The 27,020-nt window shown below is 35.2% G+C and overlaps 1 protein-coding gene and 1 long non-coding RNA gene across 2 annotated transcripts; one reads left to right on the top strand and one right to left on the bottom strand.

Annotated features, from left to right (window-relative positions):
* LOC148178475 (discoidin domain-containing receptor 2-like) lies at positions 1 to 27,020 on the top strand. The gene is made up of 9 exons (XM_088029857.1): positions 1 to 296; positions 17,542 to 17,675; positions 17,921 to 18,026; positions 20,316 to 20,547; positions 24,327 to 25,551; positions 25,630 to 25,778; positions 25,831 to 25,953; positions 26,006 to 26,115; positions 26,166 to 27,020. Exons 2-9 carry the CDS (start codon positions 17,600 to 17,602, stop codon positions 26,893 to 26,895), a joined length of 2,751 nt encoding a protein of 916 aa, XP_087885983.1. The 5' UTR covers positions 1 to 296; positions 17,542 to 17,599; the 3' UTR covers positions 26,896 to 27,020.
* LOC148178476 (uncharacterized) lies at positions 5,410 to 5,997 on the bottom strand. The gene is made up of 2 exons (XR_015769610.1): positions 5,824 to 5,997; positions 5,410 to 5,770 (listed from the first exon to the last, which is right to left on the bottom strand). It is a non-coding gene; the product is annotated as an uncharacterized LOC148178476 (long non-coding RNA).

The following is a 27,020-nucleotide window of genomic DNA, read 5'->3' as shown; positions in this document are numbered from 1 at the left end:
GCAAGCGCGAATAACAGTTCGAACTTGTGCGTCTGAGGAGGAGGTTTGTGTCAACATGTCTCTGACGTTGGACACGCGTTAATGTGTAATGTGATCCAGGATAAACATTAAGCTAATTCGTGTTTAAACCAGATAAAATTAGACGACACGTTTTGTACAAATTGTGAATGGCACATTTGAGATTTTGAAAATGGGGATTGTTTAATTATGTGGAAAGTCTAAATGGTTTCGGTGGATAAGCAAGTTCAGTGTTGTGTAAATTATTATTGCGTGTTGGATTATTCTGCTACATTAGGGTGAGTTTTTTTGGGTTCGCCAATGCCCATCGCATATGTGGAATTTGATTTGTTACGGGACCGGTATTTGATTAAGCTCGCACTTTTTTGTAAAACGAGAGTAGTCCTTCTTCAACGAGGTAATTTGTTTCCACTCAATCAAATCCCATGGAAGTTTAACAAATAGCAGGGGCACAAAACTGACACTAAATATTTCCAGTTGTTGATTTTTTATACTTTCATAATTACCTATTAAATAATTTTATTTTGTACTTAGGTTCTTTATTATTATTCAATTTCATTAAAACCTACTTATTTTCCTCTCTAAATATTTCAATATTTCATCAACTAGAAGAGAATTTTAGTTCAACACCGATAGAGTTTGAACTGAGCTTCAGGACCAAATTATTATTATTTATAATTCACTAAAATTGCGGCAAACTGGGCTTACACCTACCTACCTGTTAAAGTTAGAAACTCTGACGCTTTATAGCCCAACTACACACTTTAATTTCAAAAGCTTTTCTGAATATTAGCTACCATGTGGTTGGTGAAAATTTATATTGTGGTTCATTTTATATTCTTATATTTATATACCTATTCCCAGCTAGTTTGAACTAAAATAACGCAACAAGTCGCTTTTTAGAGTTTATACTTTAACAATTTTATAATTCAAAATGCACTAATAAAGTTGTCTTTACTCTCTTATTTGAGACGGACAATATACCCTATTACTCTCTAGACATATAAAGTAATGTCATGTCACATTTCCATGACAGCAATGTAAGTATTCTAAATGCTAATAAATTTGTCACTGCTGCAACAAAGGCTTTGGATAAAATCTTGTATTATATTCGAGTAAGTAACTGATTTTTTTCATGAACAAAATGTGCCATTATGTAGACTTTTACAATTAGGTTTATAATAAATGATTTATTTATTAAAACAGTTTTTATTTGGTTTTTATTTTTTTTTTCTTAGTTGAAAATTGTTGATAATTTTACAAAGTTTTTTCTAAAGTCATAGACACAAATACCGTATTATGACTAATAATACCGTATTATTAAGAACTTAGAAAAAAGTAAGATTACAAACAAGTCTACGAGACAAAAATTCACAAAATAGAAAAATGGAATAAGCAAAAAGTGGTGGATGCGCCAAATTCAAGTTTTCAATTATGTATTTTATTTGAAACATTAATTTATATTTTCTTGCAACTTTAATAGATGCAGATAGAAACGTTTAATGCTCAGAAAAGATGTAGTACAGGGTGTCTGGAAAGTGGCGCAGTTTCCCAGGAGGACCAAATTAGGAAAATTAACCAATTAGGAAAATGGCTACATTACTGAACCGTTCCCCCCATAATTTAAATTTCCAGTATTCAAACTGACCTGACCTGACCTGACCTGATCTGAACCGTTCCCCCCATAATTTAAATTTCCAGTATTCAAAGCTCTAGTAACTTTGCTGTTCCATTATTTGCGTTAGGTCAGCTCATGAACAAGTAATGTAACTATGGTTTCATGTGAACGATGTTTTTAGGCATTTCTTACAAGATTTTTCCGATTTTTATAGCACCATGCCTTTGCCTGAAATGTCTTTTAAGTAACAAATTCATTTGAACATAAAATTATTGCACGGAAATATGGCATCAAACTTTTCCTCTTCAATTCATCATATCTCGAAAATTTAAAGATATGGATTTTTTTTAACATTTTTCCGGTGATCTATGGCATTGTCCGATGATACAGTATCTCGGTGGTGCGCGATTTTCCGGACAACCTGTATGTATTGTAAAAATATCTGAACAATTATTTTTATAAAAATGAGTCTGGGACCTCAAAATTGTCCTGTAAATCTCTTTTTTTATTTCCCATTTTAATTTATTATAAATCCTTGAAGGATTAAACAAGTATCCACAATGAACGAAATAAAATTTTCAAATTTATTGAAATGAGGTATTTTCCTGTAGGTATTTGTACTCATTGGAATATCTGATCCTCATATGAATGATTATTATTATTCAAACCTTATGATATTAGAATATATTTGCATGACAATAAGGGTGCATTTTGAAATGTTTCAATCCTAAGACGTTAATCTGCTTAACCACAAATCTCTTGATTCCTCTGCACGCCAGAGAGATTTCATGACTTCACAAATATTCTTTTCACTCAGAAAGGAAACGAAAAAGTCAGTTCTGCACAGAAATCAGAACGGATGTTATGTCATATGAATCTTTCCTCCACGTGGAGCGTGTAACTCTAGCAAAGGGTTAACAATGTTAGCGTGAATGCAGGAACCCATCCCCAATTTGCAGCTGGCAACTGACAGGAGGAGGACCAAATCATTCATATGCAGATCCCACACAGTCGCAATTTGATAAAAGGTTCCAATAGACACGTGTTGAAAGTCTGCAGCTGGTGTAAGTTTTGTACGGATTCAATTCCCAACAAAGGATAGTGTTACACTTTATAACGAGAACAACGTGCGGGCATAATTAATCATTACCATCTAGGAATATTAATAGATGACCATTATCTATTATTTGGTTATTGAACTAATTCACCCATCATCGACGCAAAATGCAACTAGACCATTTCGGTGTTATCTGCGGTATGTCTCCACCGAAATGGTTTGTTAATGGGTGTTAAAATCAGAATCTTATCTTTATACGATCAAGTAGAATACTAAAAGTCGGTTTGGCAACGTTAGCAACAAACCATATCTATATAACGACAGAGTTTAGGGTAACGAGCAAGGGAATTGGTTAATATCCGGCTAGGGTGTTAAGGCGACAAGGGTTCAGTGCTAACGACCCGGGTGAACCAAGCCACCCTGTTCTTAATTATTACTCGACGTTATAAATCATCATTTTAGGTAGTTTAATTATGATGTGGGTCACTTATTTCAAACTTGTGGTTACTTTACAAGAGAAGCAAAGGTCATTTTCTGTGATATTTTGGAAAATTCATCACATCGAAAATAGTAGACTCTTAAAATAAATAAGCAATTAGGTAGGGTAAAAGCATTTCGAAATAAAAACACGTTATGGGACATTAAAATTTATTGTAACCTGGTTCAATTCCTTAGTTTCTGTCGCCACAGAAGCTAGCAGGTGTTGTTCAACATGATGGTTGGTGTTAGGGCGTGATTATGCAAATACAATGTCAGCAATAGAGTGCAACAGATGCTCGAAATAGCTAAGGAAAGCCTAATCAAGAGAACTTCAATTTACTAATACAACTTGTAAGTTTTTAGTTTTCTATTGTTTCCTTTCTTTTATTCAAACAACTTGCTAACGGCGCCATGCTTGGAATCCTCCACTCTAATCTCACTAAAAAATCAGAAGACACGATCGATAAAATGCCTTTCTTGCAATTTGACAAGTAAAAATTTCGAAGCGCCTACTCGAGGAGTGTTATTAGCTTTTAAACGTATGACACACTCGGTATTTTTCTTTATAATCACAACAAGAAATCAGATTAGACAGTGAAGTGTTTGTTTGGTGGTTGTATGAGTGGTATGTCTACACTCTACTCAGTATTCACCAACTTGTCTGTTGCCGATTGCCAACAGTCGTTTTGTAAACAAATTAAACGAAGAAACTGAAGAGTGCTTGCTCGGAGCCGTGGGTGTCAACAGCCAACGGGGCCACCCAAGTCTATGTGAAGAATCACACCGCCACTCATCAGTTTCTCGTAATTATCACAGATTTTTTTTTATTATCGACGTTTCCGTGCCGTGATTTAAAGGAGTGTTGATTAAAAATGCAAATTGGATAAAGTGGGAAAATTGCGTTTTCTTGTTGCCAAGATGGAGCTTTAACGAGGAGAAAAGAGAACAAAAACTTGTGGCATGGGGGTTTCGTAGCAGCGTAATTTTAAATTAACAGAGAAATAGTAAACTGATCTTAGACATTCCCTTGAACTAAAGGGAGTAGTAAAAATATCTTTCCCCAGTTTCCCCCAGTTTTGGGTACTTTATCACTGATTCTAGCCTTTCCTTCCTATTGCCACTAAATTAGTAATTTGTAGTTAATTTCAGTTTCACGTCGTCACATTCCCAAATGTCCTTTGAAAGAAAACTTTGAAAGTAATTTTAGTTCTGGATAAATTTGGGGATGTTACACGTTAAGAATTTTCAATAAGTTAAGCGATAATTAACATGTACCCTCGTGGTTGAGATTGAAATATGCTACCTGACACCACGTCGCCTACTTACAACATGTTTTTTATTATTAGGGTGTCCATCCCTTATTAATATTTATTAATTTGCTGGGTGTGCATTAAGTAACAAGGTAGGGTTATTTGTAGCCGCGTCACGTATTTTTGAAGGGTAGGGCCACACGAAACTCATCTGTTACTTAACTGCCTGAATATTTATAAAGAGCTGATAATTACAATGGATATAGTTTTTATCTGAACCTCTCTTCAGATCTCCATTACTAAGTTGAAGGTTGATGTAATGTTTATAGCATGTTATCTTGACATTCTGACCTACAAGTAATGGAAATTTAGGAACAATAGGGCAGAGCTTTGGGCTCGGATTATGATTACACAATGCCTTTCCGTGCGGATAATCATGAATTATGAGCAGGTCTACGGACAAAAAGCTTTTCTACTGTGTTTAGTTACTGCACAGTAATTAAGAACGATGCACTTCTATTGTTACACATTGAATTAAATAGAGATAAGGAAATTTCAATCATGTAATTAGAAGTGGTAACAAAAAAATCCGCAAACAATAAGCTCACGTTTTCATTTCTGCATGAAAAATTACGTACGTTTGTAATCAACATTGGTATTTGATGAAACCTGCAAGCTGAAAAAGTTTGCTGCTTCAGAAGATTAAATTATTAAAACTTTACGAATAAAACGTGTTTTGCTCGTATTTTATCCGGGAGCAGTTTCCATTAAAATTTTTGTACGTTGTAGTCACTGTGAAATATGACTCAGTCATTGTTAGAATTCTCACCTGTAACATTTATTAACACACCTGTGTTTTAGTTGTAAATGAGCCAATCTTACAAATTAGGTTTTTACAACCCAAAAATGATAATCTCAAGTTTTCCATAAATACCGAATAAGTCAGTTCTTAAGATGGTTGTAAGGTAAATAAACCGTCAACTAGCTAGAATTAATATGCGTTTGATCATTTAATGCTTGACATAATTTGTTAACTGTTCAAAGTGACCATAAATCTTAACCGTGCTCCAACAAAGTGAGTTCGACTTTGTACATACCTACGTTACATCTAAAAACTTAATTATACAACCCTCCGTTAATCTGAAGAATTCCAAACACCCGACTTTCATCAAGAAAGAAAATGAGATTGATGCAAGGATTTTCCTCAAACAAGTCTTCTGGTATTCAAGACCAGCAGAATGGCTGCAAGCGTTCTATTTCAGTGCGCACCAAGTTATCGAAGTAATTTAAAAGCAGTTCCCCATCCCTGTTTTCTATACTTTTTTGAACTTCTGCAGCATTGTTGGACTGTAATGAATCAAATTTCAAAAAAAGTCACCAGACAATTTATTGTCTATTACCAAAAGTGTCGTACGAGGCAGGAAACTCAGTCATTAATTACCAGTAACATACAGGAAACGATGGTGCTTCCAAAATTGTGCACCTGTAAGTTATATCTGTTGAATGTTTTAACAATCACTAGATGATTTGGTAACTCTGTAATGCACAAAGTCAACTGAACTTGAACTATGACAGTTTCCAACATAAATAGAGCACTGATATGAGATATTAATTGCATGTTATTGTAATAAGAAGTACACACTGACATCATTACTAAAATAGAAAAAGGTTGTTTGGTGTCAGAGTACATCTGCAAATCTCACGTTCCACAAGAAAAACTAGCGTTATCAGATGAGTAATTTAATAATCGTAAAGTAATCTGCACACTGCTTGTTTGCTTTATGAGTTTAATTAAGACCAGACATTCTTGGCATTTGCTCACACTGAAGAAAGTCCAAATTATCCGCTTTTACAGCAACACTATGTTAATTCAAAAAGTGTTTTATTAAAGTTTAATTAAAAAGTCCTAAAAAACTAATTTATATTGACTCAAGCTGTGTTTAGAGAGGTATTCTAATTTTTATAAAAAAATATATCGTTAACTTTAACGAGAATTTTCAGGAGAAACGGTCACAACACCGCCTCATTAAAATATGGCTAAATAAATTTTAAAAACTATTTTTATGTTTAGTAATTATAAGCCGGAAATATTATATTTATGTTAATCGCCTTACATTGTCCCACATAATTAATTGTTTCCAGGTTCCTTTCGGAAAGTGTGAGATTTTAATTAACATGAAGATAACTGTAAACTGTGCAACAATGCCCGATATGCATTTTGATAGTTTTCTATATTTTGTTAAAATGACTGTTCCTGTTTATTTTTAAGTGTACCAGATAATATCTGCTCTTTAGTTCTTTGAGTATAATCAGATAAAATGTACCGGAAATTAGATGAATTTCATAGCGAAAATATTTCTATCGCAAACCGTACATGGGCGCATCCACCATTTTTCAGCGACTTTTTAATCTAACTTTATGTTAAATTAGCGTAATATTGATTTATTTTGTCAATGTTGCCTAATAGAGTTCAATCTTAACCTATTTACATAATTAAGTCGACAAGTTCTTTCTATTAAATGATACTGAGAATGTGAAGCCACAAAAAATGGATCCCCTGAGATATTTTTGTCTTTCGAAACCAATTTTGTCTCACTCAGTACACCTTGTAAGCTCTAAACAAACCTGACAGTTTACCACACCTGAATGAATATTATATTAATTCGATTTGTGTAGCCGTTCTAAAATCTGGGTGGTTATAAACAATAACAGGAAATAAGACTTATTGATTATTTCTGATGTGATTTATATTTCTGGTTGACATTATTAAGGAAACATTAATAAATTAAAACATTCATTAAGGCGATAATCTAATTAGAAGTTTTCATTGGCAATTATGACCAAAACGAAATTTTAAGTGACAAAGGTCAAAAGTTAAGTGAAACATTAGAAACCATTTATTCATCCACAATAAAAATTTATGGGATATTAGATATCATTGTCGTTTAATCAACTCGAAATTACATGTTCTGTCGTTCAAAATCAGTGTTTATGCTCAAGAACCTCGTGGATGTGTACAAATTTTCATTATCAGTGTCATTCACTTTGGAAGATAATTTGGTTAATCACCGCTTTTATGTTGGGAAAATATTGTTTATTTTACACATTACCACCTCCTGTCCACATTATTATTCATCTTGCTTCAGTATTAACTCTGCCGCTGTTATTGACTTGTACCTAGAGATTTGATACTGTTGTTTATTGAAAGGAAAAGTGTTAAGATCACAGTTTGTTATGATTGTGGTCAACATGACTTTCTGCGCTGATCAAAACTAATCAATCAATTATCTTTACCATTTTCCATAAAGCGAAGGCCAGCATTCATTAAAGTTGCATCATAAAGATATAGTAGATATGATATCCATTTAATGTGGCGCCAGCCCTTTTCCGCCTTTCTTATCAAAGAAGCCAATCAATCGCAGCTTCACGTCATGTCATTTGACGAGGAATCGGAAGAAATGAACAGAACAAACCGACACCAAAAGCCAATAAAGATAGTCCCCAAGGCGACAGCAACGTCGGGTCTTCCGAGCAATACGCCTTATAACATCTCACACATTGCAATTACAATCAATAGCGAAGAAAAGTGAGGATAAAATTTTATCTCCGTCATTATACCCACCAACAAATTCTTAATGATGTTAGATATCGATAGAACCTGCGGAAGCACAATAAACATTCCTTTTACTCCGAATGTGGAAAGCGAATGGAAATAACAAATCCATTCAATTTAAATGAGAGCTATTTACGTTACTGATAAGCCGCACAAATTACTGTTTATCCTTCGGTTAATATGGGATTTTATAAGGCTTTAAAATTTTTGCAACCAACAAAGAGTGATCTAAATTTTCGACGATTGCTTTCTGCTTGATTAAACCGCATTCGTTTTACAACAGTATTACATATATGGAAAAAAGCCATAAATATATCGACTGTATTTGTCAGTGCAGAGATTTGAAAACAGTGCTTATGTATTCCGCCCTCGAAGAATAAAACATCAAAATAGGCTCAAGTGAAAAAGGGGAAACGAAAATAAATAAAACATGTGACAAACGCAAACATTCCAAAGCAAAAGTTTCGGTAAACATTGATCATTGCTCCCAGATGGAAGATTTGGCAGCCCATATTTACTCTGCAAAGTGCAATTTCAGGTCGATGGGACTTTGCGAGTTTTCCTTCGTAAATTAGAAACAACCTCAAAATTTTCAACTTTTTGTGTTATTCCAAAACGGACAATTTTTCAATTCTACACCTTCAGATTAACTTGATTTTATGAAGACATTAGGTAATTCCCAGCTATAACTGCCACTAAAACCTTCTATATTTTTAAAAGCATAAACATCCTCAAATCAATCTCCCACAATGGATGCACCTGTTTCTCAGATTTACGAATCTAAATAACGTAATCTTACACTTACGGTCCATTTAAAAATAGAACAGATGACACAACACATACGTGAACAATTAATTGTGGGTCAAAAAATATTACGGCGAAGAACGTGTGGGAGCAGACAACACAAGTATCTACAAAAATCGTCTGGGAAGTGAAATAGGCAACAAAGACACTTTGCAGCATTTGGCTACAAGAACTCTTGTTTGTTTTATGATCCCTTTATAGCTTAATATACGAAGCAGAAGCGAAGGGGTTTCGGATTATTAAAAGGAAAATATGATTAGCGCTTCCTTATTCGATGGTTTCTTCTCAACTGCCACATATGCCGAGGCAATTTAGCACAAATTGCCTATTGTTTAAGAGACTAAGTGAAACGTAAAAGTGATGATTTTCGGGGAAGCATATTAGTTTAGCACCGTAAAATTATGAGCACTTGAAATTCAATAAACGGATGAAGGGAAAACTAATTGCAAACTGTAAGTAATGCCCATAAATCTCCAGCGGTTCTAAGTATTACTGCAGTGCTTATTAAAATTTAGATACAAAAACTTTCTGTCACATAAATTTTAACTGATGCTGCGAGAAATATAACTTTTTTTGGTGTTTCTTTATAATGTTTCCATTTGTAATTTTAAAACAACACACTGAAACTGATAAGGTTAACAAGAGATGGTAGTTTTGTTTGAAAATATTGTTAGAAGCAGTGGAAACGCGAAAAGTGTTGAAATAAATGATGCACGAATTTATTTAACGGAAGTACGCAACGTTTGTAAATAGTATTGTGAGGGAAAAGTGGCACGCACTGCTGGGGCATTTATCACGTACGTGACAATATTAGCTCAGATTCCAATGATAAACAGTAAATTTTTAGTTTTTTTATACTTCTATGGTTCACATTACCATACATCAATTGGGAGGAAAAAAAAACAATTAAAACGAGTCTCTTATACTACTGACAGTCTTGTTAGCAAATGGATTGTAACTTTTATATGCAGAGGTTTTATTCTACTGACACTACTAAAATCCTGTGTCTTTAAAGAGTGGATTTCTAACATGTCATCTGTCAGAGTACCTTCATCTAAACACAATAGAGCTTTTAAATAAACCGACTTAAATCTGATTGGATTTACATTGATTAGAGAAGCCGAATCAAATCCAGTGAGTTTAAATTGACGGTGTCAGTACGCACTTAGCACCAACAATTTACTTAATAGAAACCCAAATAAAAACCACTACTCGTTCTCTCGAATTAGCATTTTTAATTATTTGACTAATTTCGAATTCTGGGCTAAATCCAACAAATGATCTGGGAACCAGTAATTTAACAAAGTAGGTAGCCTCAGAACATTTGTCCTGCAGAAGGAACAGGTTTTCTCAACAAAATAGTCGTGTGAAGCAGAAAAGCCTCTGAAAAATGGATGTAATAAATTGAAAACATGGAAGTGGCCATGATGCTTAGGGCCGTCGACCAGCATACGTTGAATGGTCTCTTATCGCGTATAGGGTGCTCAAGTGTTTAGTATGCATAGAGCGTTGTATTACCGACCGAGCCGTCCGATCGCAATGATGGCCACCGGAAGTGTAAACAGAACCCTGCAGCTCTTTCCGGAACTGTTTGCGGAGATAAGCCTGTACTTCGGCTGCCGCAATTTATGATGTCCATCCTCGGATAAATCCTTCAGAATACTCTTCACTTGATTATTATTTGAGATTTTACGGTCGATGGACAAATATTAAGACAAATTGTCCACGTTTTTAGCACAATGATTTTAGCAAATACTACCTTAACTTGGCGAACTTACCGCGAAGTTGGCAGTTTAAACTACTACACAAACTCCGGATAAAGTTTCTATACAGACGAGGTTAAAACGACAAGAAGTTCTCTAATCTATGAAAATAAAATTTAGCCAATTTTCACACAAGTTTGTACGGAAATTAATACTTAGGGGTTTATTCTCTTTTTAACTGTTTTTGCTAAAAGGAAATTCTTTCTTAGTGCGAGCCAAGTTTGATGTATGAACGTGCTTGCAGGAACTACTCGAGAATTTTAAATTAAGTAGTTGGAAATTAACTCAGAAATTACGGCATAAAGAAATGTTCGCATCTGTTCTAAAAGACTTATCTGTGTCTAACATCAGTCCACCTTGAATTTTTTTGTGAGAAAGAATTTAAAATGGAACTATAAAATGTCTTTCTTCAACCCAATTATTCTCATTGTAAGTTTTTTCCACTAAACTTTTCGCCAATTTTTTTAAGATACAAGTTTTTTGTTTTATGGTAAAACTTACGGGTATTACATCCCTCTTCTTTATCACGAGCTACCCTCATAATGTTACAGCCTTGGCTAAGACTCTGACTTTTACATAAATTACCATTCATCCGAATGTTTACGACCTCAAGTGTACTCATTTTCACTCAACAAAGTCTTCACTAATCTTGGATAAACCTTGCTATCTTTGGTAGAGTTTAAAATGATTTGGACAATAATTTACCTCTGAATTTTTAAATTAGGACTCCTTCAGCACCCATGCTAACGAAGCAAAAATGGGCTTTCCTTCATTTCGAAATGTATTTCTCGTTAGAGCAAAATTATAAATTAACGTCTTTAAGCGAAACCAAATCTTCTCGGGTAACATAATAAGGTGAAGGGATTCGCTCAATTAGCACAGCAAGCTGCGTGTCCGACTGCGCGAAAATTACGCAGCAAGAGCGGAAGCACTGTTTAATGTGTGTTTCTTTGTGGAATAAACTAATGGTATTATTTTTATTTGTTCCTTCATGTTGTAAATAGAAAAAATGTTACCTCGCCTTTGAGAAAATCCAACATTTTAATCACGTAAGTAGAAGAGTGGGCAAATAAATTAAGCCGAAACGATGGTTTTTGTGCTCCATCTTAGCAAATATTAATCAAACAGCAAGCTTCCGGTTCTGGTGTAAGAATTACCCTCCGCTTTTTGTCTCGATTTCAGAATTAAATTTTACTTAATTCAAGCACAATCAACAGTGTGAGTGGTCTGATCCATTAAGTAATTTCAATAAAACATTTTCCAAGTTAAGTGCTCGATCGAGCTTACCAGATTCAAACGACAAACTTCTTCAAAGGGTTCGTGTTTGGACCGTAAAGAAATTACTTAAATATTAACACCAAGTATTAAAACTCTGTTACCCTGGGGACGAAATGAAATTTGCAATTTAAAACCGCCAACAAAGACTTGCTGGATTACACATCTTTCTTCTCCGCTTTCTAATTATAGCCAGCATATTGACTCACAGTGCTTTTTCCACAAAATTATCGAATATGGAAGTTACCACTGCGAATTTGAATAACTAATGTTAATTACTCCTTTTATTTTCTTGCACAATGCATCAGTATCTCTTTGGCTGCTACAATTCAATTTGTACAAAGTATGCAAATAAGGAGCTACCTACATCAGTTTTCGTTCCATTAATGTGTTTGAACTAATTGCTTAAAAGAGACCTCCAAGTCGCTTTGAAGCGTTAATTTTCATGTCGTGAACAATTTTCACATGGAATCTGAAATATTCCCGCTGTAATTATTACAGGAAGGTCTTCGCTCTCTGCATTTCAAGGATGCAGCCAACCAACTGTCCCTAGTGATTGTAGTTTGCTGCTACATTCTTGTCTCTCACCAGTGCATTGTTTTAATGAAAATCGCCTCTTCCTTTTCAAACCATCTAAATTCACTTTGGACGATTTAGTTTATTTGCGCTGTGAATAAATTTATAGTGATTTCTGGGAAGGTTAAATAACATGTGAAATTTTCGGAGGGAAATAATGTAAAACGAGAACTGTTTTTTTCTTTCTCAGTTTAGAGATAGTTCTGCATTAACTTAACATGTTTGGAATTTTAAACGCTAATTTTAATTAAAAGTTTAAGTGTCCAAATATTGTTTCGAGTCAGCGAAACTTGATTTTAATAAGAGGTTAGTCCAGAAATTTTGTATCATAGCCCGGCGCATCCACCATTTTTAAAAATTAAAAAAATATAAAATGGAACTACCGTTTAAATTCCACCGGAAGTTTGATTAGAAATCAATTTTTCATGTTAAAACAGGCGCGCTAATCCTGGTGCATCTATCATTTTGTTCAAAAATAGAACGAACATATCTGGAAAATCTTCCACAAAAAAGGTTTCAAACCACTCAGGAATGTGGCGAACTGAAAACAAGTAATAAGTAGATAAACTCCGCCTCTATCACGATGTAATTTTTCCATTTTCTTTCATGCTGTAGATATCCATCTCCATGACTTATAACTTATAACTCTGATCAAGCTTTCCAATTCTGAGAGACAATTCCTTGAAAGCTACCCTCATTACCTAAAACAATAAGTCAGAACGACACTGGAACATTCGCGTCCAAACAAACAAACGATAACGTAAATCAAAAGAATTGCCGGCGTTCACGGTAAAGTGAATACCTCCTTGGCCTCCTCCAAGCAGACAATATATTTCATATCAGATATCGCATGTTGAAAAAGAATCACCCGGTTGTTTTTGTGACGTGTAACGACCCTTCCTGCTGGCATCGCTTGGTACGGTCGAAAAAATACAATGAATCAATTTTGTTTGTGCAGGTAAACTGGGTCGCGACTTACATATTAAAATTTTGATATTTTCGTCCATAAATCTTGATAATAAAATTACTTTCCCAAGAAGGTTTTTTCCGTTTCGTTAACCAAAGTCGATGCTCGAGTTTTCCAGTCTGACCCTTGCTATCCAACGATCGATACTATTCATTACTTCTTTGGACTCTAGTGGGTCCTTATATTGAGACGTGTAAACTGACCGTTATTGACTCTTGGCTGAAATTGACTTTTATATCTGCGTTTTCTTCTTTTATTTCCACAATGAATGCATTACGGACTACACATCAGAATGATCGAAAAAAGTTGTAACGACTTTTACTATAACAGACGAAATGGCTATCGCGTAAACTGTTGAACGACTCAGAGGGAGAATGTAAACAGTGTTAACCTAAATATCTGAAGGCTTCAATTACTCGATTTTTCGATTGACCAGAAGAATGAAAACAGTCTTGTATTTCTTATGTTATTCTTTGTATTAGGTACAACTTAGATAAAAATGTTACAAGAGTTTAGCACGATTTACCAATTGATTTGTAGCTTCTTTAAACTTTTCGAGTTTAGCCCATCTGCTTAAACAAACCAACTGAACTAGAAGAAACTCTTGGAAACTTCCGAATTCACCCAATTGAACACTGATAAATAATGCACGAAGATTAATAAATAATCTCGAGTAAATAAAATAAAATGGAAATTTCCAAACGTCCTCCGTCTTGCTACTAACTTTTTTATGTGCAGTTTATTAGCCTGCTACCTCACTGCGTGTGGCACCATCTGAATATTTTACAAGAACACCAGCCCTTATATGCTAATGCACGTTATCTAGAAACTAAAATCGATGAACTACAGAAACCATAAATTCAAATGAAGTCTCATTGAATGCGAAATCCGAGTCGTATACATTTCGAGGATCGATTGTCTGCAATGTGCACGTCCATTACAATTATGCCATTGTGCAAATGTAATACTAAAGTGTTATTAATGTGTCAGTAACAAAAAGCCACCGCACGATTTTAACCAATCGTCCAAAAATTCTTTTACGGAAATGGATTCACAAATGGAATGTAAAAATTTCACGACGTGATTTATGACCGTGTTACGTTAATATTCCTTTAATAATCGAATCGGGAACTAGAAACTAATTATTTAATGGATGTTTTGCACTTTCTAACGTGTTATAAATTAGAAGTTATTAATTAATTATATTAGATAAATGTGAACGCATAATTTTACACCCACGTTATCGTCACCAGTAGGTGGTCCTAGTTAAATAGAAAGCCCACAATTTTTGATATCATTTTACATTCGTGTGTTGAAAGCCACATATCTCTTAAATTAGCTTCGAATTTCCGCACCTATAGATTCCGGCACGTCCACAACAGGATGGATTCGCTTTTTGGACAAATTTCTGTTCGTTTTTCCACGAACTTATCATTGCTATTCGATGAATATTTGCGATGTTCCGGTCACGTGGTCTGCGGTTAAATCTTTGTAAGTTACAAAGGAGCCGGCATGTGGTTTTTGTTGTCTGCGATGATCGACATGTTTATTAAGATTAAAATGCTGAGACAAAGCATGAACATGGCGTTGAATATTCAGTAGCAGCGATAGCTACATTCGCGGAGACTCTGATTCGAGGTTCGGCGGAAAAATAATGAAACGCCTACGCATTGTTTGTGCGTAAACAGATATTTAATTAACAGTAATCAGAGCAGTGAACTTAAGACGGTTTTATTGAGGCAGCCCAGTAACATTTTCCATGGTAATTACGAAGCTTTGTAATCACCACTAAATTCAGGGTTTTTTCGAAGCAGGTGGTCAAATCTGCATTTAAATTTGATTTTGGTTTGAACGGGTCGCTCGATAAAGACACTCTTGTTTAACAACGTTGTAATATTTATATTCACACGGTACTGAGATGAATCAGCTTTGCAATAAAAAATTCTCTCGAGCGACGCCTCTGTTCCACATTATATTTACTCATTCATGGGATTAACATGCAACTTTAAAAAAAACTCCAGTTACATATTGATTTTGTGATAGGATTCCAGTGCAGTCTGACATTTCATGCATCTATTTACAGCTTTACACATCGCTTCTCTACCCTTTTAAAACGTTTTATTTTTTAATAGGGCACTGATATGCCTGACGCTTTGTTCACTTCGTTAAAGCGATTTTTATTAATGAAAAATTGGGCGTGCTTTTTTTCAATTAACGGAGCCAATAATTTTGCAACCTAATTTTTCGATTATCGATGTGTTAACTTAGAGTCGGAAGCCACAAAGAGTTTTTATTAAAGAAATCTATTCGGTTTAACGAGACGCACCTTTCAACAATATCGATTAAAGATCGGAGGTCCGTTTTAAGTAGTAAAATAATAGGTTCACTGTTATGTTATTATGTTCAAAGGCATTTGGGTAATCTACAAACAATTTAGTAATTATGTATTACCAAAAGAGATAGTACAATTTTTATCGATTAGTTGCGGTACCATGGTAAAAAATTACCTGGATTAACATGTATTCCTTATTTGGGAGTGTAAATAATCTAAATATAAAAGGTTTGTATGGAAAGTTCACAGACAGTGATAACGAGGCGGTTGTTTATTTCGGACGGGAAATCAAATACAATTAAGGTGTCTGAAATCGATGACGGGGTGTTTTTCAACCTTGGGTAAATACTATCGTTTTCGGAAATTCGCTGCAGGACAAATTAGGTATTTTTATTCTCAATTTATTCTTTCTTAAAAGACTGTCGGACTCTTTTTTCTCCTTTTGCTTAAATAAAAACCTATTGATTAAATAGTTGGAAGCAAGTTGAATAGGAGGTGTTATTCAAACTGTAACCGGAGCACAATGCATAAAAAAATGTGTTCACGGCTAAAAACAGGATGCTTAAATTAATTTCGGTGGTATTTAAAAGAAAAATTCTTCTCATTAAAACGGCTTTGCAGGAATGTTAAATTGTGCAAACGAGGTAGGCAGCCAACAATACAATAAGAGAAAATGTAACTGAAATTAGAGTTCTGAAAAATTCTAGATTATCATTCCAAAGCTATTAGACTGCCCAAATTAAAGCTAACTTTGTTATATTCAAGCTATCATAAATCATTCAAGATTTCTGAGTAAAAAAGTGATTAATGGTTTATTCATTTTAGTTCCAAACCTAGGGTTGATGCGCCAACTGAGTTTCACTATTACTGAAATTTAATGACGAATATATTTAAGGTGCAATATCTATAGTAAAACATTAATTCAATTTTGATTATCTTTGACGTTGATGGATACCCATAACGGTAATATGGCCATCAATATCAATGTCTTTATAGCCAAACAGATCATTCTTTTTTCAATGTGTGGAAGTCATACATAAATCATTTTGGAAAATATTGTTATTAAACGTAGATATTTCCCTATTAGTCTTCATTTCTTTGAAAATTTACGACTTTTACCTCGGTGCCCAAAAACAGAGTTTTACTCTTCGGCAAATGTGCAATGAAACTGCAATATTGATATCCAGAACAAATTAATATTTCATAACTTCCTGCTCAATAATCGGTAATGCTAGGTTGGTGCAGCTAGATTTATCGTTATAAATTCCTTTATTGATTCAATATTATGACACGTCATTTACTTAAGTAGGTTGTTCCACGTAAGATTTTAATCTTGAAAGCTTCCTTTTTCTAATTTGAATTTATTTTAATTAGAAAACGTGAAATTAAAAACACCGCGTCATAATTTAAATTCGCTTTGTTCGTAAGGCTTTGTTAAACGAAGCGACTTTGCGGAACAATTGACTTAACCACCAGAAATGTTATTTCGTATTTCCCTAATCCTATTGAAGGTATTGCCTTACACTATTGACATGTTCCCTCTGTTCTCTGAGGTACTGGTTAATATTAATGAGGCAGCGGAGAAGCCGCATTAAGTCTCAAAGAATAAGACGGATTATTGGTGATTAGTGGCAGACATCTATACGGTAACCAGACGAAGAAAATTGAATATATTTGAAGGGAAAAAAGCAAATAACCGGAAAATATTACACGGCTCATTAATTCTCGTTATAATAATACAAATAGGGGCTTTGATTGGAGATTTACAATGTTTTCTTTTTGTTTTAGGTAAAATGCCTTGAGAAACGTTTTACTTACGAGGGTCGTCCTCGTCAAGTAGACAAGTATGAAGAGGCTCTGTAAGCTGCACTTGACGATCCTGCTTCTACTTCATGCTGGTCTTAACGAGGCAGTTGATCCATGTAAGTATAACTAGCATAGCGTGGACCAAATTCTTTAAAAGCGAATGTTTTGTTTGTTGGTTGGTAACCTTTTGTCCCTCTCTAATTAGAGCAACATCACCTTCCAGTCTTCTCAAATCGATACTCACCGAACGAATAAAACAGCTTTGAAAGTTTAGATCTTTGATATTTTGTCAGCTGACCTGACCTTTTCAAGGCTTTAGCTACATACATTTCTCATGATTGTGTCCGTTTTTTCTCAACAGCACAATGTATCGCTCCACTGGGAATGGAAAATGGGGCAATCAAAGACGACGACATAACCGCAAGCTCCTCATTCGATAGCGGTAATGTGGGTCCTCATCACGGCCGGTGAGTTGATATTTATGCTAATCGAATAAGCTAACCATGAATGTGCTCTCGCAATCCTTCATGTTTCTAAATTGAATGGTCCCGAAAGAAATTCATAGAATTGGCCAACCGACCTAAAGAGCACGCTCGTTTCTGACATTGACAGATGGCGGAAGGCGTTAGACGCAAACAGACGGAATATGAAAATTTGAAAGCACCCTCCAGGTCTGTTGCTCCACTCAATCTTCTCCTCGGCGAATTCTGTCAGGTTTATGAGAATTTAAAACCCTTGCCGTGCACCCGGATCAATAACTATACTCGTCTAGGTGCTCCTAGGGGTTTAATAAACGTGCTAATTGATATAACTGACATTGTAGTTAATGGTTAGTTCAATCAGAATCGTTCTCTTTTTTAACTACGTTTTGCAAGGGAACCAAAGTAATGAAGACCAGAAATAAAGGTACTGGAAGCCACAATGTAGCAATGCTATAATCGCCAAGGAAAACTCCATTCATTACTCCGATCCAACCCCAATGAATACCACTTATCAACTCAATGCAAAGCGTGAAGTTAACTTGTTTCTCCAAATCTAACCCTTTAGAAACATTTTCTTTGTTTCAGGTGTTACAATGCTTAAACATTTTAATTGTGAAACTACCGCTTTGTGCCTAACTTCTGAAACATAATTTATATGGCGTCGCAGCTAACTTTAATAAGGCAATGTCGTTATTACCTGAACTGTTACCAATCCTGAATATTCCAAGAATTTCAATATCCATTAATGTTATAATCAATCGTTGGAGCTTTATAGAATAGTTCCAATCCAACTGCTTGATAACTTTGATGGCTAATTCCAACTAACAAGTTTTCTATGCTGGGAATTCCATGAAAATCATGTTTTTGTAAAACAACTTGATTTTCTTGGAAAATTAGTTATGACTAGATTCTCTTACATAAGCCACCAAAGTTTCAGACATAGATTCTTCGTTCGAGTGTATTGATTAAACAGGTTGGAGAAGCTTTTTAATTTCATTTTTTAAGAATCCGCCAGCAAGCTTTCAAGTAGGTTACCCTGGAAACTTTTTCACTTATCGAATAAAACTACTTGGAAGTTTAACTTTGTTTAACGACACCGAATATAAAATATCTCTGTGAGAAAGACGACTCTCGCCGTATAATCAGAACCATTTCGGAAAATTTTAAATTGAAGATCATGATTAAGCAACTTTCTAGACGTTGCCACACTAACAATTTAATTAAGGACAATTGTATCTGCAGAAAGAACAGTTTTTCTCCATTCTTCAATTTACTATGTTTTATTATATGTAATTTGGAGTTGATAGGTGGTATTGAAGGTTCACTCTATTCAATATACGATTGCATTGTTCAGGTTGTTATTCAATACTATTTCTATGTCCGAATATAGTCAGCATGTTCGATATACACGTGGAATGAGCGAGCCAGTTATATACCGAAAGTCGATAATAAACTATTTCCATTATTTAGCTTAGGACGAAATATTTTTTAGCTACTTTACAAATTAGTGTATTATGGGTCGATAAAGGTCAATAGTCTGGTTATTTTTCCACGTGTGTAATATTTTAGGCTTGAGTCAAATCAAGCGAAGTCTAATATTGAGGAAGAGGAATTCAAATGTCGTGTGTTGGCCTCACGGCAGGATTAATTTAATAGAACGAATTCACTACAGAAGCAATTATATTTTCAAACTGCTCTTGAGTTGCACTTATCCCGAAGCGATCTTCCTTCCCAAAGTCCTTTTGAGATTTATGGGGAATTTACCATTTAAGGATTATGGAGGTCCGGACAATCCAAATAGGCAAATATTTAGCCTAAAATACTTTCCCGTCCACCTATTCAGACCTTGTGCAGAAGGAATCAATGAATAATGGATAGAAGTGCCCCAGAGACCGTTCTTAAAGTACAACGGCAAGGAAACTTCAGAGCTTTTATAGCACACACTTTCGTCTTTTTGTCGAAAAGTAGGAATGTTCGAACAAGTATTAAGTGATCAATTGGTTTTTTTATCCAACTGCCGAACAAGAGAATAATTGTACAAAGAACATTAAATAGATATAATTTGAGGAATGTCATATTTAACGAGGCGAGACTAATCAAACCCGGCTGAATGTATCGATTCATTCCAAGTAACACAGAAAACGCGAAGTTATTCTAATTAAGGTCTGAAAAACTCTAAATTATCACTGGCCCGGCATCGTGCATTAAACTTTCGGCAAAGTTTTCTCATAAGTTTTTCAGCAGACATATTCTGAGTTGCGATTTTCTTTCAAGGGTGCGAACTGACAGAAATGGCGGAGCTTGGTGTCCATTGAAGCAGGCAACAACAGAACCCGCAGAATGGATCCAAATAGATTTGAAGACAGTTCACATGATAACAGCGACTGGGACCCAAGGGCGCTTTGGTAACGGCGTGGGAATTGAATATGCGGAAGCTTACATGCTGGAATATTGGCGACCCCGACTATCTAAATGGATACGATATCATAACACCAAAGGCGAAGAGGTAAGAACCGAATCGAATTTAGAACGGAAACTCCTAATTAAAGATTAATTCATAAAAGCAGACTTTAACGCTCGTGCCAAAAGCGTTACTGCTTTCAAGTGTCAAACGTTTTAGAAATTTATGACGAAACTCAAGCAATTATCAAAACTGCAATCATATGTGTGTATTTATTTTAGTATGCCACATGCCCATCCAGAACACGTCATGTTATTATTAGTAATTGCAGCCAGAAGCTAACGAAAATAACGCTGAAAGCTTTTCAAAGGCCGGATACTGCTCTTTAACTCGTTTATTTATTTGACCAGTTTTAAATTTTATGCTAATGTTGCAAATTGATTGAGTGAATTTTAACTCTCTTCTTTACAATCGGCACATTTCCACCGCTCGAACAAAGAAAATTCAGGAAAACCCGAACTGTTTTCACTGCGTTATTATTAGCTTTGTCACGCGACCGACCTGCATATTGATTTTTATTGCATTAAAAGCTTACTTACCACACCTTGGTGCCATGTTTCACTATTGTTAAAAGCAATGAAATTACCGCAGAACTGCAGTGGAGAAAATGTTTTGAAAGAATTGTTGCCGCGATTTTTCTAACAACCGTTTTCTTGTCTAATTTGTTTTGTTGAAATGACTACAAATATGTCTCCACATGTCATAGCAGTTGAACATTAGGGTACAAATCTAGATGATTTGTAGCATAATTAGGCAAACGCCGTGAATTGTAGACATTTATCTTCAATTGTGTTCTTCCTGTGCGGCGCCTAGTTTGATTAAGCGTCCTAACAACGTTAAACATGTAGCAAAATATTTAGAGCAATAAGACGACGATAAATTAGCTGTAAGCAACCAAACTTGTACTAACATTGAAGTGAATTATCATTAGGTAAACATTGTTACCTAGGATGTGTATAATAATTTTGTCAGTGAAATGAAAAAATGCAAACCGATGAAAACTAGAAAATTTTGTTCGTCAGCAAAATAATGTTTCAATCCGCCTCATCACAATATAAATACCGCCGATGTCTGAAACCGACATCTGCTTGCAAGCCAAACAAAACTTCATCTCCTGTGATCGATCAGAAAAAAATATGTAAACTTTTGCGACATGGTTGATAACTTAAGACAAGAGAAATTTACCGTTATTCTTATCGTCGTTAAAGTGGACATCGGTTTAATTACCCTGAAATAAAACCGATAAGGGCGGTACAGGTGACCTGTAAAACGCCTTTGATCACATATAAATTCTCTTTTTGTGAGCTACCATAAAAGTGCTAGCACACTTTAGATCAACACACTTTATAATTTATGCTTTTTACTGTCACCTCCAATTAATTTAAATGCATTTTTCTAATGCCGAACATCAACATTATCGTAAATTAGGTAACTGTTTACTGATTAAGTTGCTTGATTTGCTCGCGTACCCAATTTAAGTATTACGAAATTCGAAATTCTGACAACAGTGACTGGATCATAAATTTTAAAAACAGGTGCTTTTAAATGGAAGACTTTTTCACAAATGGCAGGTAAAGGTTCAGTGGCCCCACGAAAATACACTAAAACATAATTATTGTAATACTGAGAACGTCGTTATTTTTTATGTGTAATATAGTCTTGTGGTAACACACCCGAATGGGCCAAGCACGTTCTGATCATCCAATTAGAGTTGCTACCCGCAGAACAGAGAAAAGGAAGAAGCGTTTACTTAAATCTAAATAAAACAATGTTGAAAGAGTTGCTGTTATTCCAATTAGATTTATCCAAATATGTGCTGCTAGAGTATCGTTTCTTTATAAATGTAAAAAAATGATTCAACTGGGTTTGGTCTAGACTCTAGACAAAAGTAATTTTCAGGGTGCTGGCTTCTGGAAAAATCGCAAATTAAATACGTAAACAACTTTTTCTTATCGAAGACCACTGTTCGGAGACTATAAAATAGAAATAAAGCAAATTAAGCAATAGAATTCATTATCCTCACATGATATTTTGTACTTCTTGTTATCAAACGTCGTAAAAATGTAGTAGTTTCTGCTTTAATTAGGTTTTATGGATTAGGTTTAGAGCTCGTTTTTTGTTTCTAAAGCAAACTAAAATGTTCAACTTAATGTTCAAACTATAACTTGATTTTTATTGTACCTACAAAAAAAAACGATCGAATCTGGAAATGTCATACGGTAAAGGCCATTTATTTTTAATATTATATAGAAAAATATCATTTTAATGATCAGTTGAAGGTTAGATGTCTTTCTAAATACATATGCGAGAAAACAAGAAAAATAAAATCATACAAATAACAGGAATGATCAGAATATCTCTAATTTTCATAAGATTTCAATCTTTTTTTGTATTTTTAGAAATGGTGCCAGTAGACAACTAAATCGTAACTTGGATTTTGTTTTTGAAAATTGTAAATTCTGAAGATATTTTCAAGGGAATCAACCCAAAATTTAATTTCTTTATAAGTTTATTAACAAAATTTTCGAACAATTTTAGAAGTTTGTAGGTATTTTTAGGAGAACCAAAAATCTCAAATAAATATGTTTCATTAAATTTTATAAATCGGATAGTTATACATTCTTATTTATACTTATAACTGGAGGCATATTATTACTAAAGTTTAAACAAAATTGTGCTCCTTATATTATAGTTAGAAGTATTGAGCAAAAAAGAAATTTTCGAAAGCTAGAAATTCATAAATTTAATTAGTAAAATTAATACTCTGCGGAAATAAATCAGAAAACTTAAGTTTTTAGAAAACAGCTGTCAAGTGTAATCTGCTTAACTCGTTTTAAGAACTTTTCAGTTTCTACAGATTTTATAGCTTTGTACTTCTATAAACTGTTCACTTTTATATCGACCGATGGTAATAGACCACGTCTGATGGCCTGAAGCTTCACACTTCGACCAGGTTACTCGTAATATCTATGTATGTACATCTATATCCGTTATCCTTAGATATTGTTTCACCCTGAACGACGGGAGTTCTCACATTATTGTCCATCAAAGTAAAGTTATTTTCTATCAAAGCACAACAAACTATATCATAAAATTCTACGATGGGAACGCCATTCAAGTTGCACTTCAAAGTGTTATCACAACTTTTACAGGGATATTCAAATAACACTTAATTTTATTTGTTTGTCAGAAAACACGATGACAACTTAAAACAAGAGGTCCGGAGTTTTTTATTCGAAAAGTTTTTTCATTTTGTGACTTCAAATTTAGGTACTTTACAGTAAATTGCATAGCTACAATCTTGAAAGCGGTCTAGCTTCATAATTATCGTATTTTTGCCGCTTCCAAACACAATTCATTATGAAATCCTGCCACGTTTCTACCGTACGTAATATAATAATGAGACCACAAGAAGTCCGGAAGCCTAAAGAACCGACATAAAAACCGCCGCCACATACAGAGAACAATCAACAAAAGCGACTTTCGGAGTGTGATAAGAATTAAACAATTGTATAAAACACCCATGTTGTACATTTACATTTACAAGCCATTTTTTTATTGAAGGCATTTCCAACTCGGGGGAAAAGGGCGCCAAATCGACAATCATTTGCGTGACTCAACAAAATTAGAGTCTCGTGTTGAAGGTAGATATAATAACCGTAGGGGGCGAGGGGTTGATAACAAAAGCCCTGTCTCCATCAACTCGTAAATGCTTTGAAAACTACATACACCGTCGCAACGTCTTTTCAATGTATAGAAACATTGTGCTTTTAATTTACTGCAGTGGTTAGTGAGACATGACTGAAATATGTAATTCTTTGCAGGTTTTGACTGCCAACATCAACACGTATTTGGAATCGAAGAGAGATTTAGATCCGCCAATTTGGGGAAGCAAAATTCGCTTCTACCCATACAGTTACCACCAAAGAACAGTGTGTATGAGGGTGGAATTGTACGGATGTAGGTGGACTGATGGAATTGTCAGTTACGCGATGCCACAGGGGGATAAAAGGGGATCAAATTGGGAATTCTACGACTTTGGATATGATGGTCATTGGGACGGCGACGAATTAAAACACGGTCTAGGTCAACTGATCGATGGAAAATTCGGACATGATGACTTCAAAACGGACTTTTACAACGACGGACAGGCGTGGGTTGGATGGAAAAACGACACCCGTGCCAAGCCGATTGAAATCAAGTTTGAATTCGATAAAGTTCGCGAATTTTCCGCGGTTCACATATACTGCAATAACCAGTTCACAAAAGACGTTCAAGTATTTTCACATGCCAAAGTTATGTTTAGTGTAGGAGGAAAACGATTTCGAGGTGAACCAATAACCTACGAATATATGGAAGACAAAATATTCGAAAACGCGCGAAATATATCGATTAAACTTCACCACAGGGTGGGCCGTTTCGTGAAGATCCAACTATACTTCGCCGCGAAATGGCTCCTCGTTAGTGAAATAACCTTCGATTCTGTCGTTGCTCATGGAAATTTTACAGTAGAACCAGAACCGACTACTGTACCTTCAGTTAAAGGGCACAGTGGTGATAGACACCATGAACACAAAATCGAAATCCCCGTTCCGAACAAAATAAACGAACCGGCATACTTGACAATCATCGTGATTGGGTTAGCTTTTATTATTCTTTTATTAGGTGGTGTGATTTACTTAATTATTCACCGCTTCCGAAATAGAAAATTCTTCCGAAGCCCTAATTCTTCGAATATTGGTTTTCCGGGCGACACTTTACCACACCTTCAGCCCGAATCCGTGCTAGGAATAAGCGAAAAAGGCAGTTCTATTGAAGCGTATGGCGTTACTGAAATCGAAGATTACCGCAGAAGCCATGGGACTTTGAAGTCGAGCTTAAGGTCCACGCTACCTTTACCACATCCCGCGCACATGACTGAGAATAACGAATATCAGGAACCATATCAAGCTTTAAAATATGCGCCATATTATAGCTACAGTTCTGTCGTTATGGAAATGCAAGATGTCATGCCCAACAGTATTAAGAAGTATCCCATTCAACCCGTAGGTAAGTTCTCCTATCGTCATTTATTATAATTCTACAAGAAACAGATCGAAACGATAACTGAAATTCACTTTATTGTAGATGCTTATGACTATGCTGTGCCTGAACCGGGAACTCTTCCACTGCTTGGCTCCGAGAACACTTTGCCCATGTCTCGAAGTAGAGTAAGCAGTGTTTCATTGCGAAGCCAAAAAATGAACTCCAGAAACAGTCACAGTGAAGGAAAAAGGGTACGGACTATAATTTTCCTTTTAACATGAAATATTGACGTAAAATTTACAGTCTCCAACCCAACAAGAAGCTCTCACTGCACTGAAGAAGCGACTAGAAGACACTCAACTGGTAGAGTTTCCTAGACATCGATTACGAATGTTATCCAAACTTTCGGAAGGAGCATTTGGAACGGTAAGCCTAAGGTTGTTTCAAAGTCCATTAGTAATAATTTTTTTTCTCTCAGGTGTATATTGCTGAAGCTGATGGAATCGCCGAATATTCCTCCTCCATGTCCATAGGGACAAGACTGGTAGCTATAAAATTCTTGGGAGAGAATGCCAGCGAGAAGGAAAAGTAAGTTTTTCTTTCCGTGTGCTTAAAAATGCTCACCATTTGTTTTCCAGGAAAGATTTTTATCGAGATGTGAGAATCCTGGCTGCGCTAGAAGATCCCAATATTGCGCGAGTCTTGGGAATCTGCAGTCAAGAAGAGCCCATTTGTGTCGTGATGGAATACTTAGACCATGGTGATTTGTGTCAATTTTTAAAAACACATGTCGCTGCGGACAACAATAGCAGTTTACCATATGGTGTGAAATCACTTTCTTTCAATTGCCTTTTATACATGGGTGCTCAAATAGCTTCGGGCATGCGTTATTTAGAGTCCCTCAACTTCGTACATCGAGATTTAGCGACGAGAAACTGTCTAATAGGAAAAGGATATCAGATAAAAATCTGCGACTTTGGCACTTACAACGAAGTTTATATTAACGACTATTATAAAGTAGATGGCAATACGCCTTTACCGATCAGATGGATGGCTTGGGAATCCGTGTATCAAGCGAAATACACCACAAAGAGCGACGTGTGGGCTTTCGCTGTTACTTTATGGGAAATTTTATCGCTGTGTAGAAGATCGCCTTATGATTCTTTATCAGACCCTGAAGTTATGGAAAACTTAGCACACATGCACTGTGATGATGGACAGTATATGTATCTACCTCGACCGTCTGCTAGCAAAGATATTTATGATTTGATGCTAGAATGCTGGAGACGCAGAGATGTTGAAAGGCCAAGTTTTAGAGAAATTCACATATTCTTGCAAAGAAAAAATTTAGGATATGCTCCTACGTAGTTTAGGAAGACTGGTTAGATATAGAGGGATCAACATTTATGTATATAGAACACAGGGTGATAACGTCTATTTTTATTTAAAACTGTAAATTATGTTCGATATTTTTCGTAAAACTGTACATTTTG

Source organism: Gnatocerus cornutus, chromosome 2, assembly GCF_029298725.1.
Source record: "Gnatocerus cornutus isolate USDA-ARS CGAHR chromosome 2, icGnaCorn1.1, whole genome shotgun sequence".
Classification (NCBI taxonomy): Eukaryota; Metazoa; Arthropoda; class Insecta; order Coleoptera; family Tenebrionidae; genus Gnatocerus; species Gnatocerus cornutus.
This window is presented reverse-complemented; position numbering and strand designations above follow the sequence as displayed.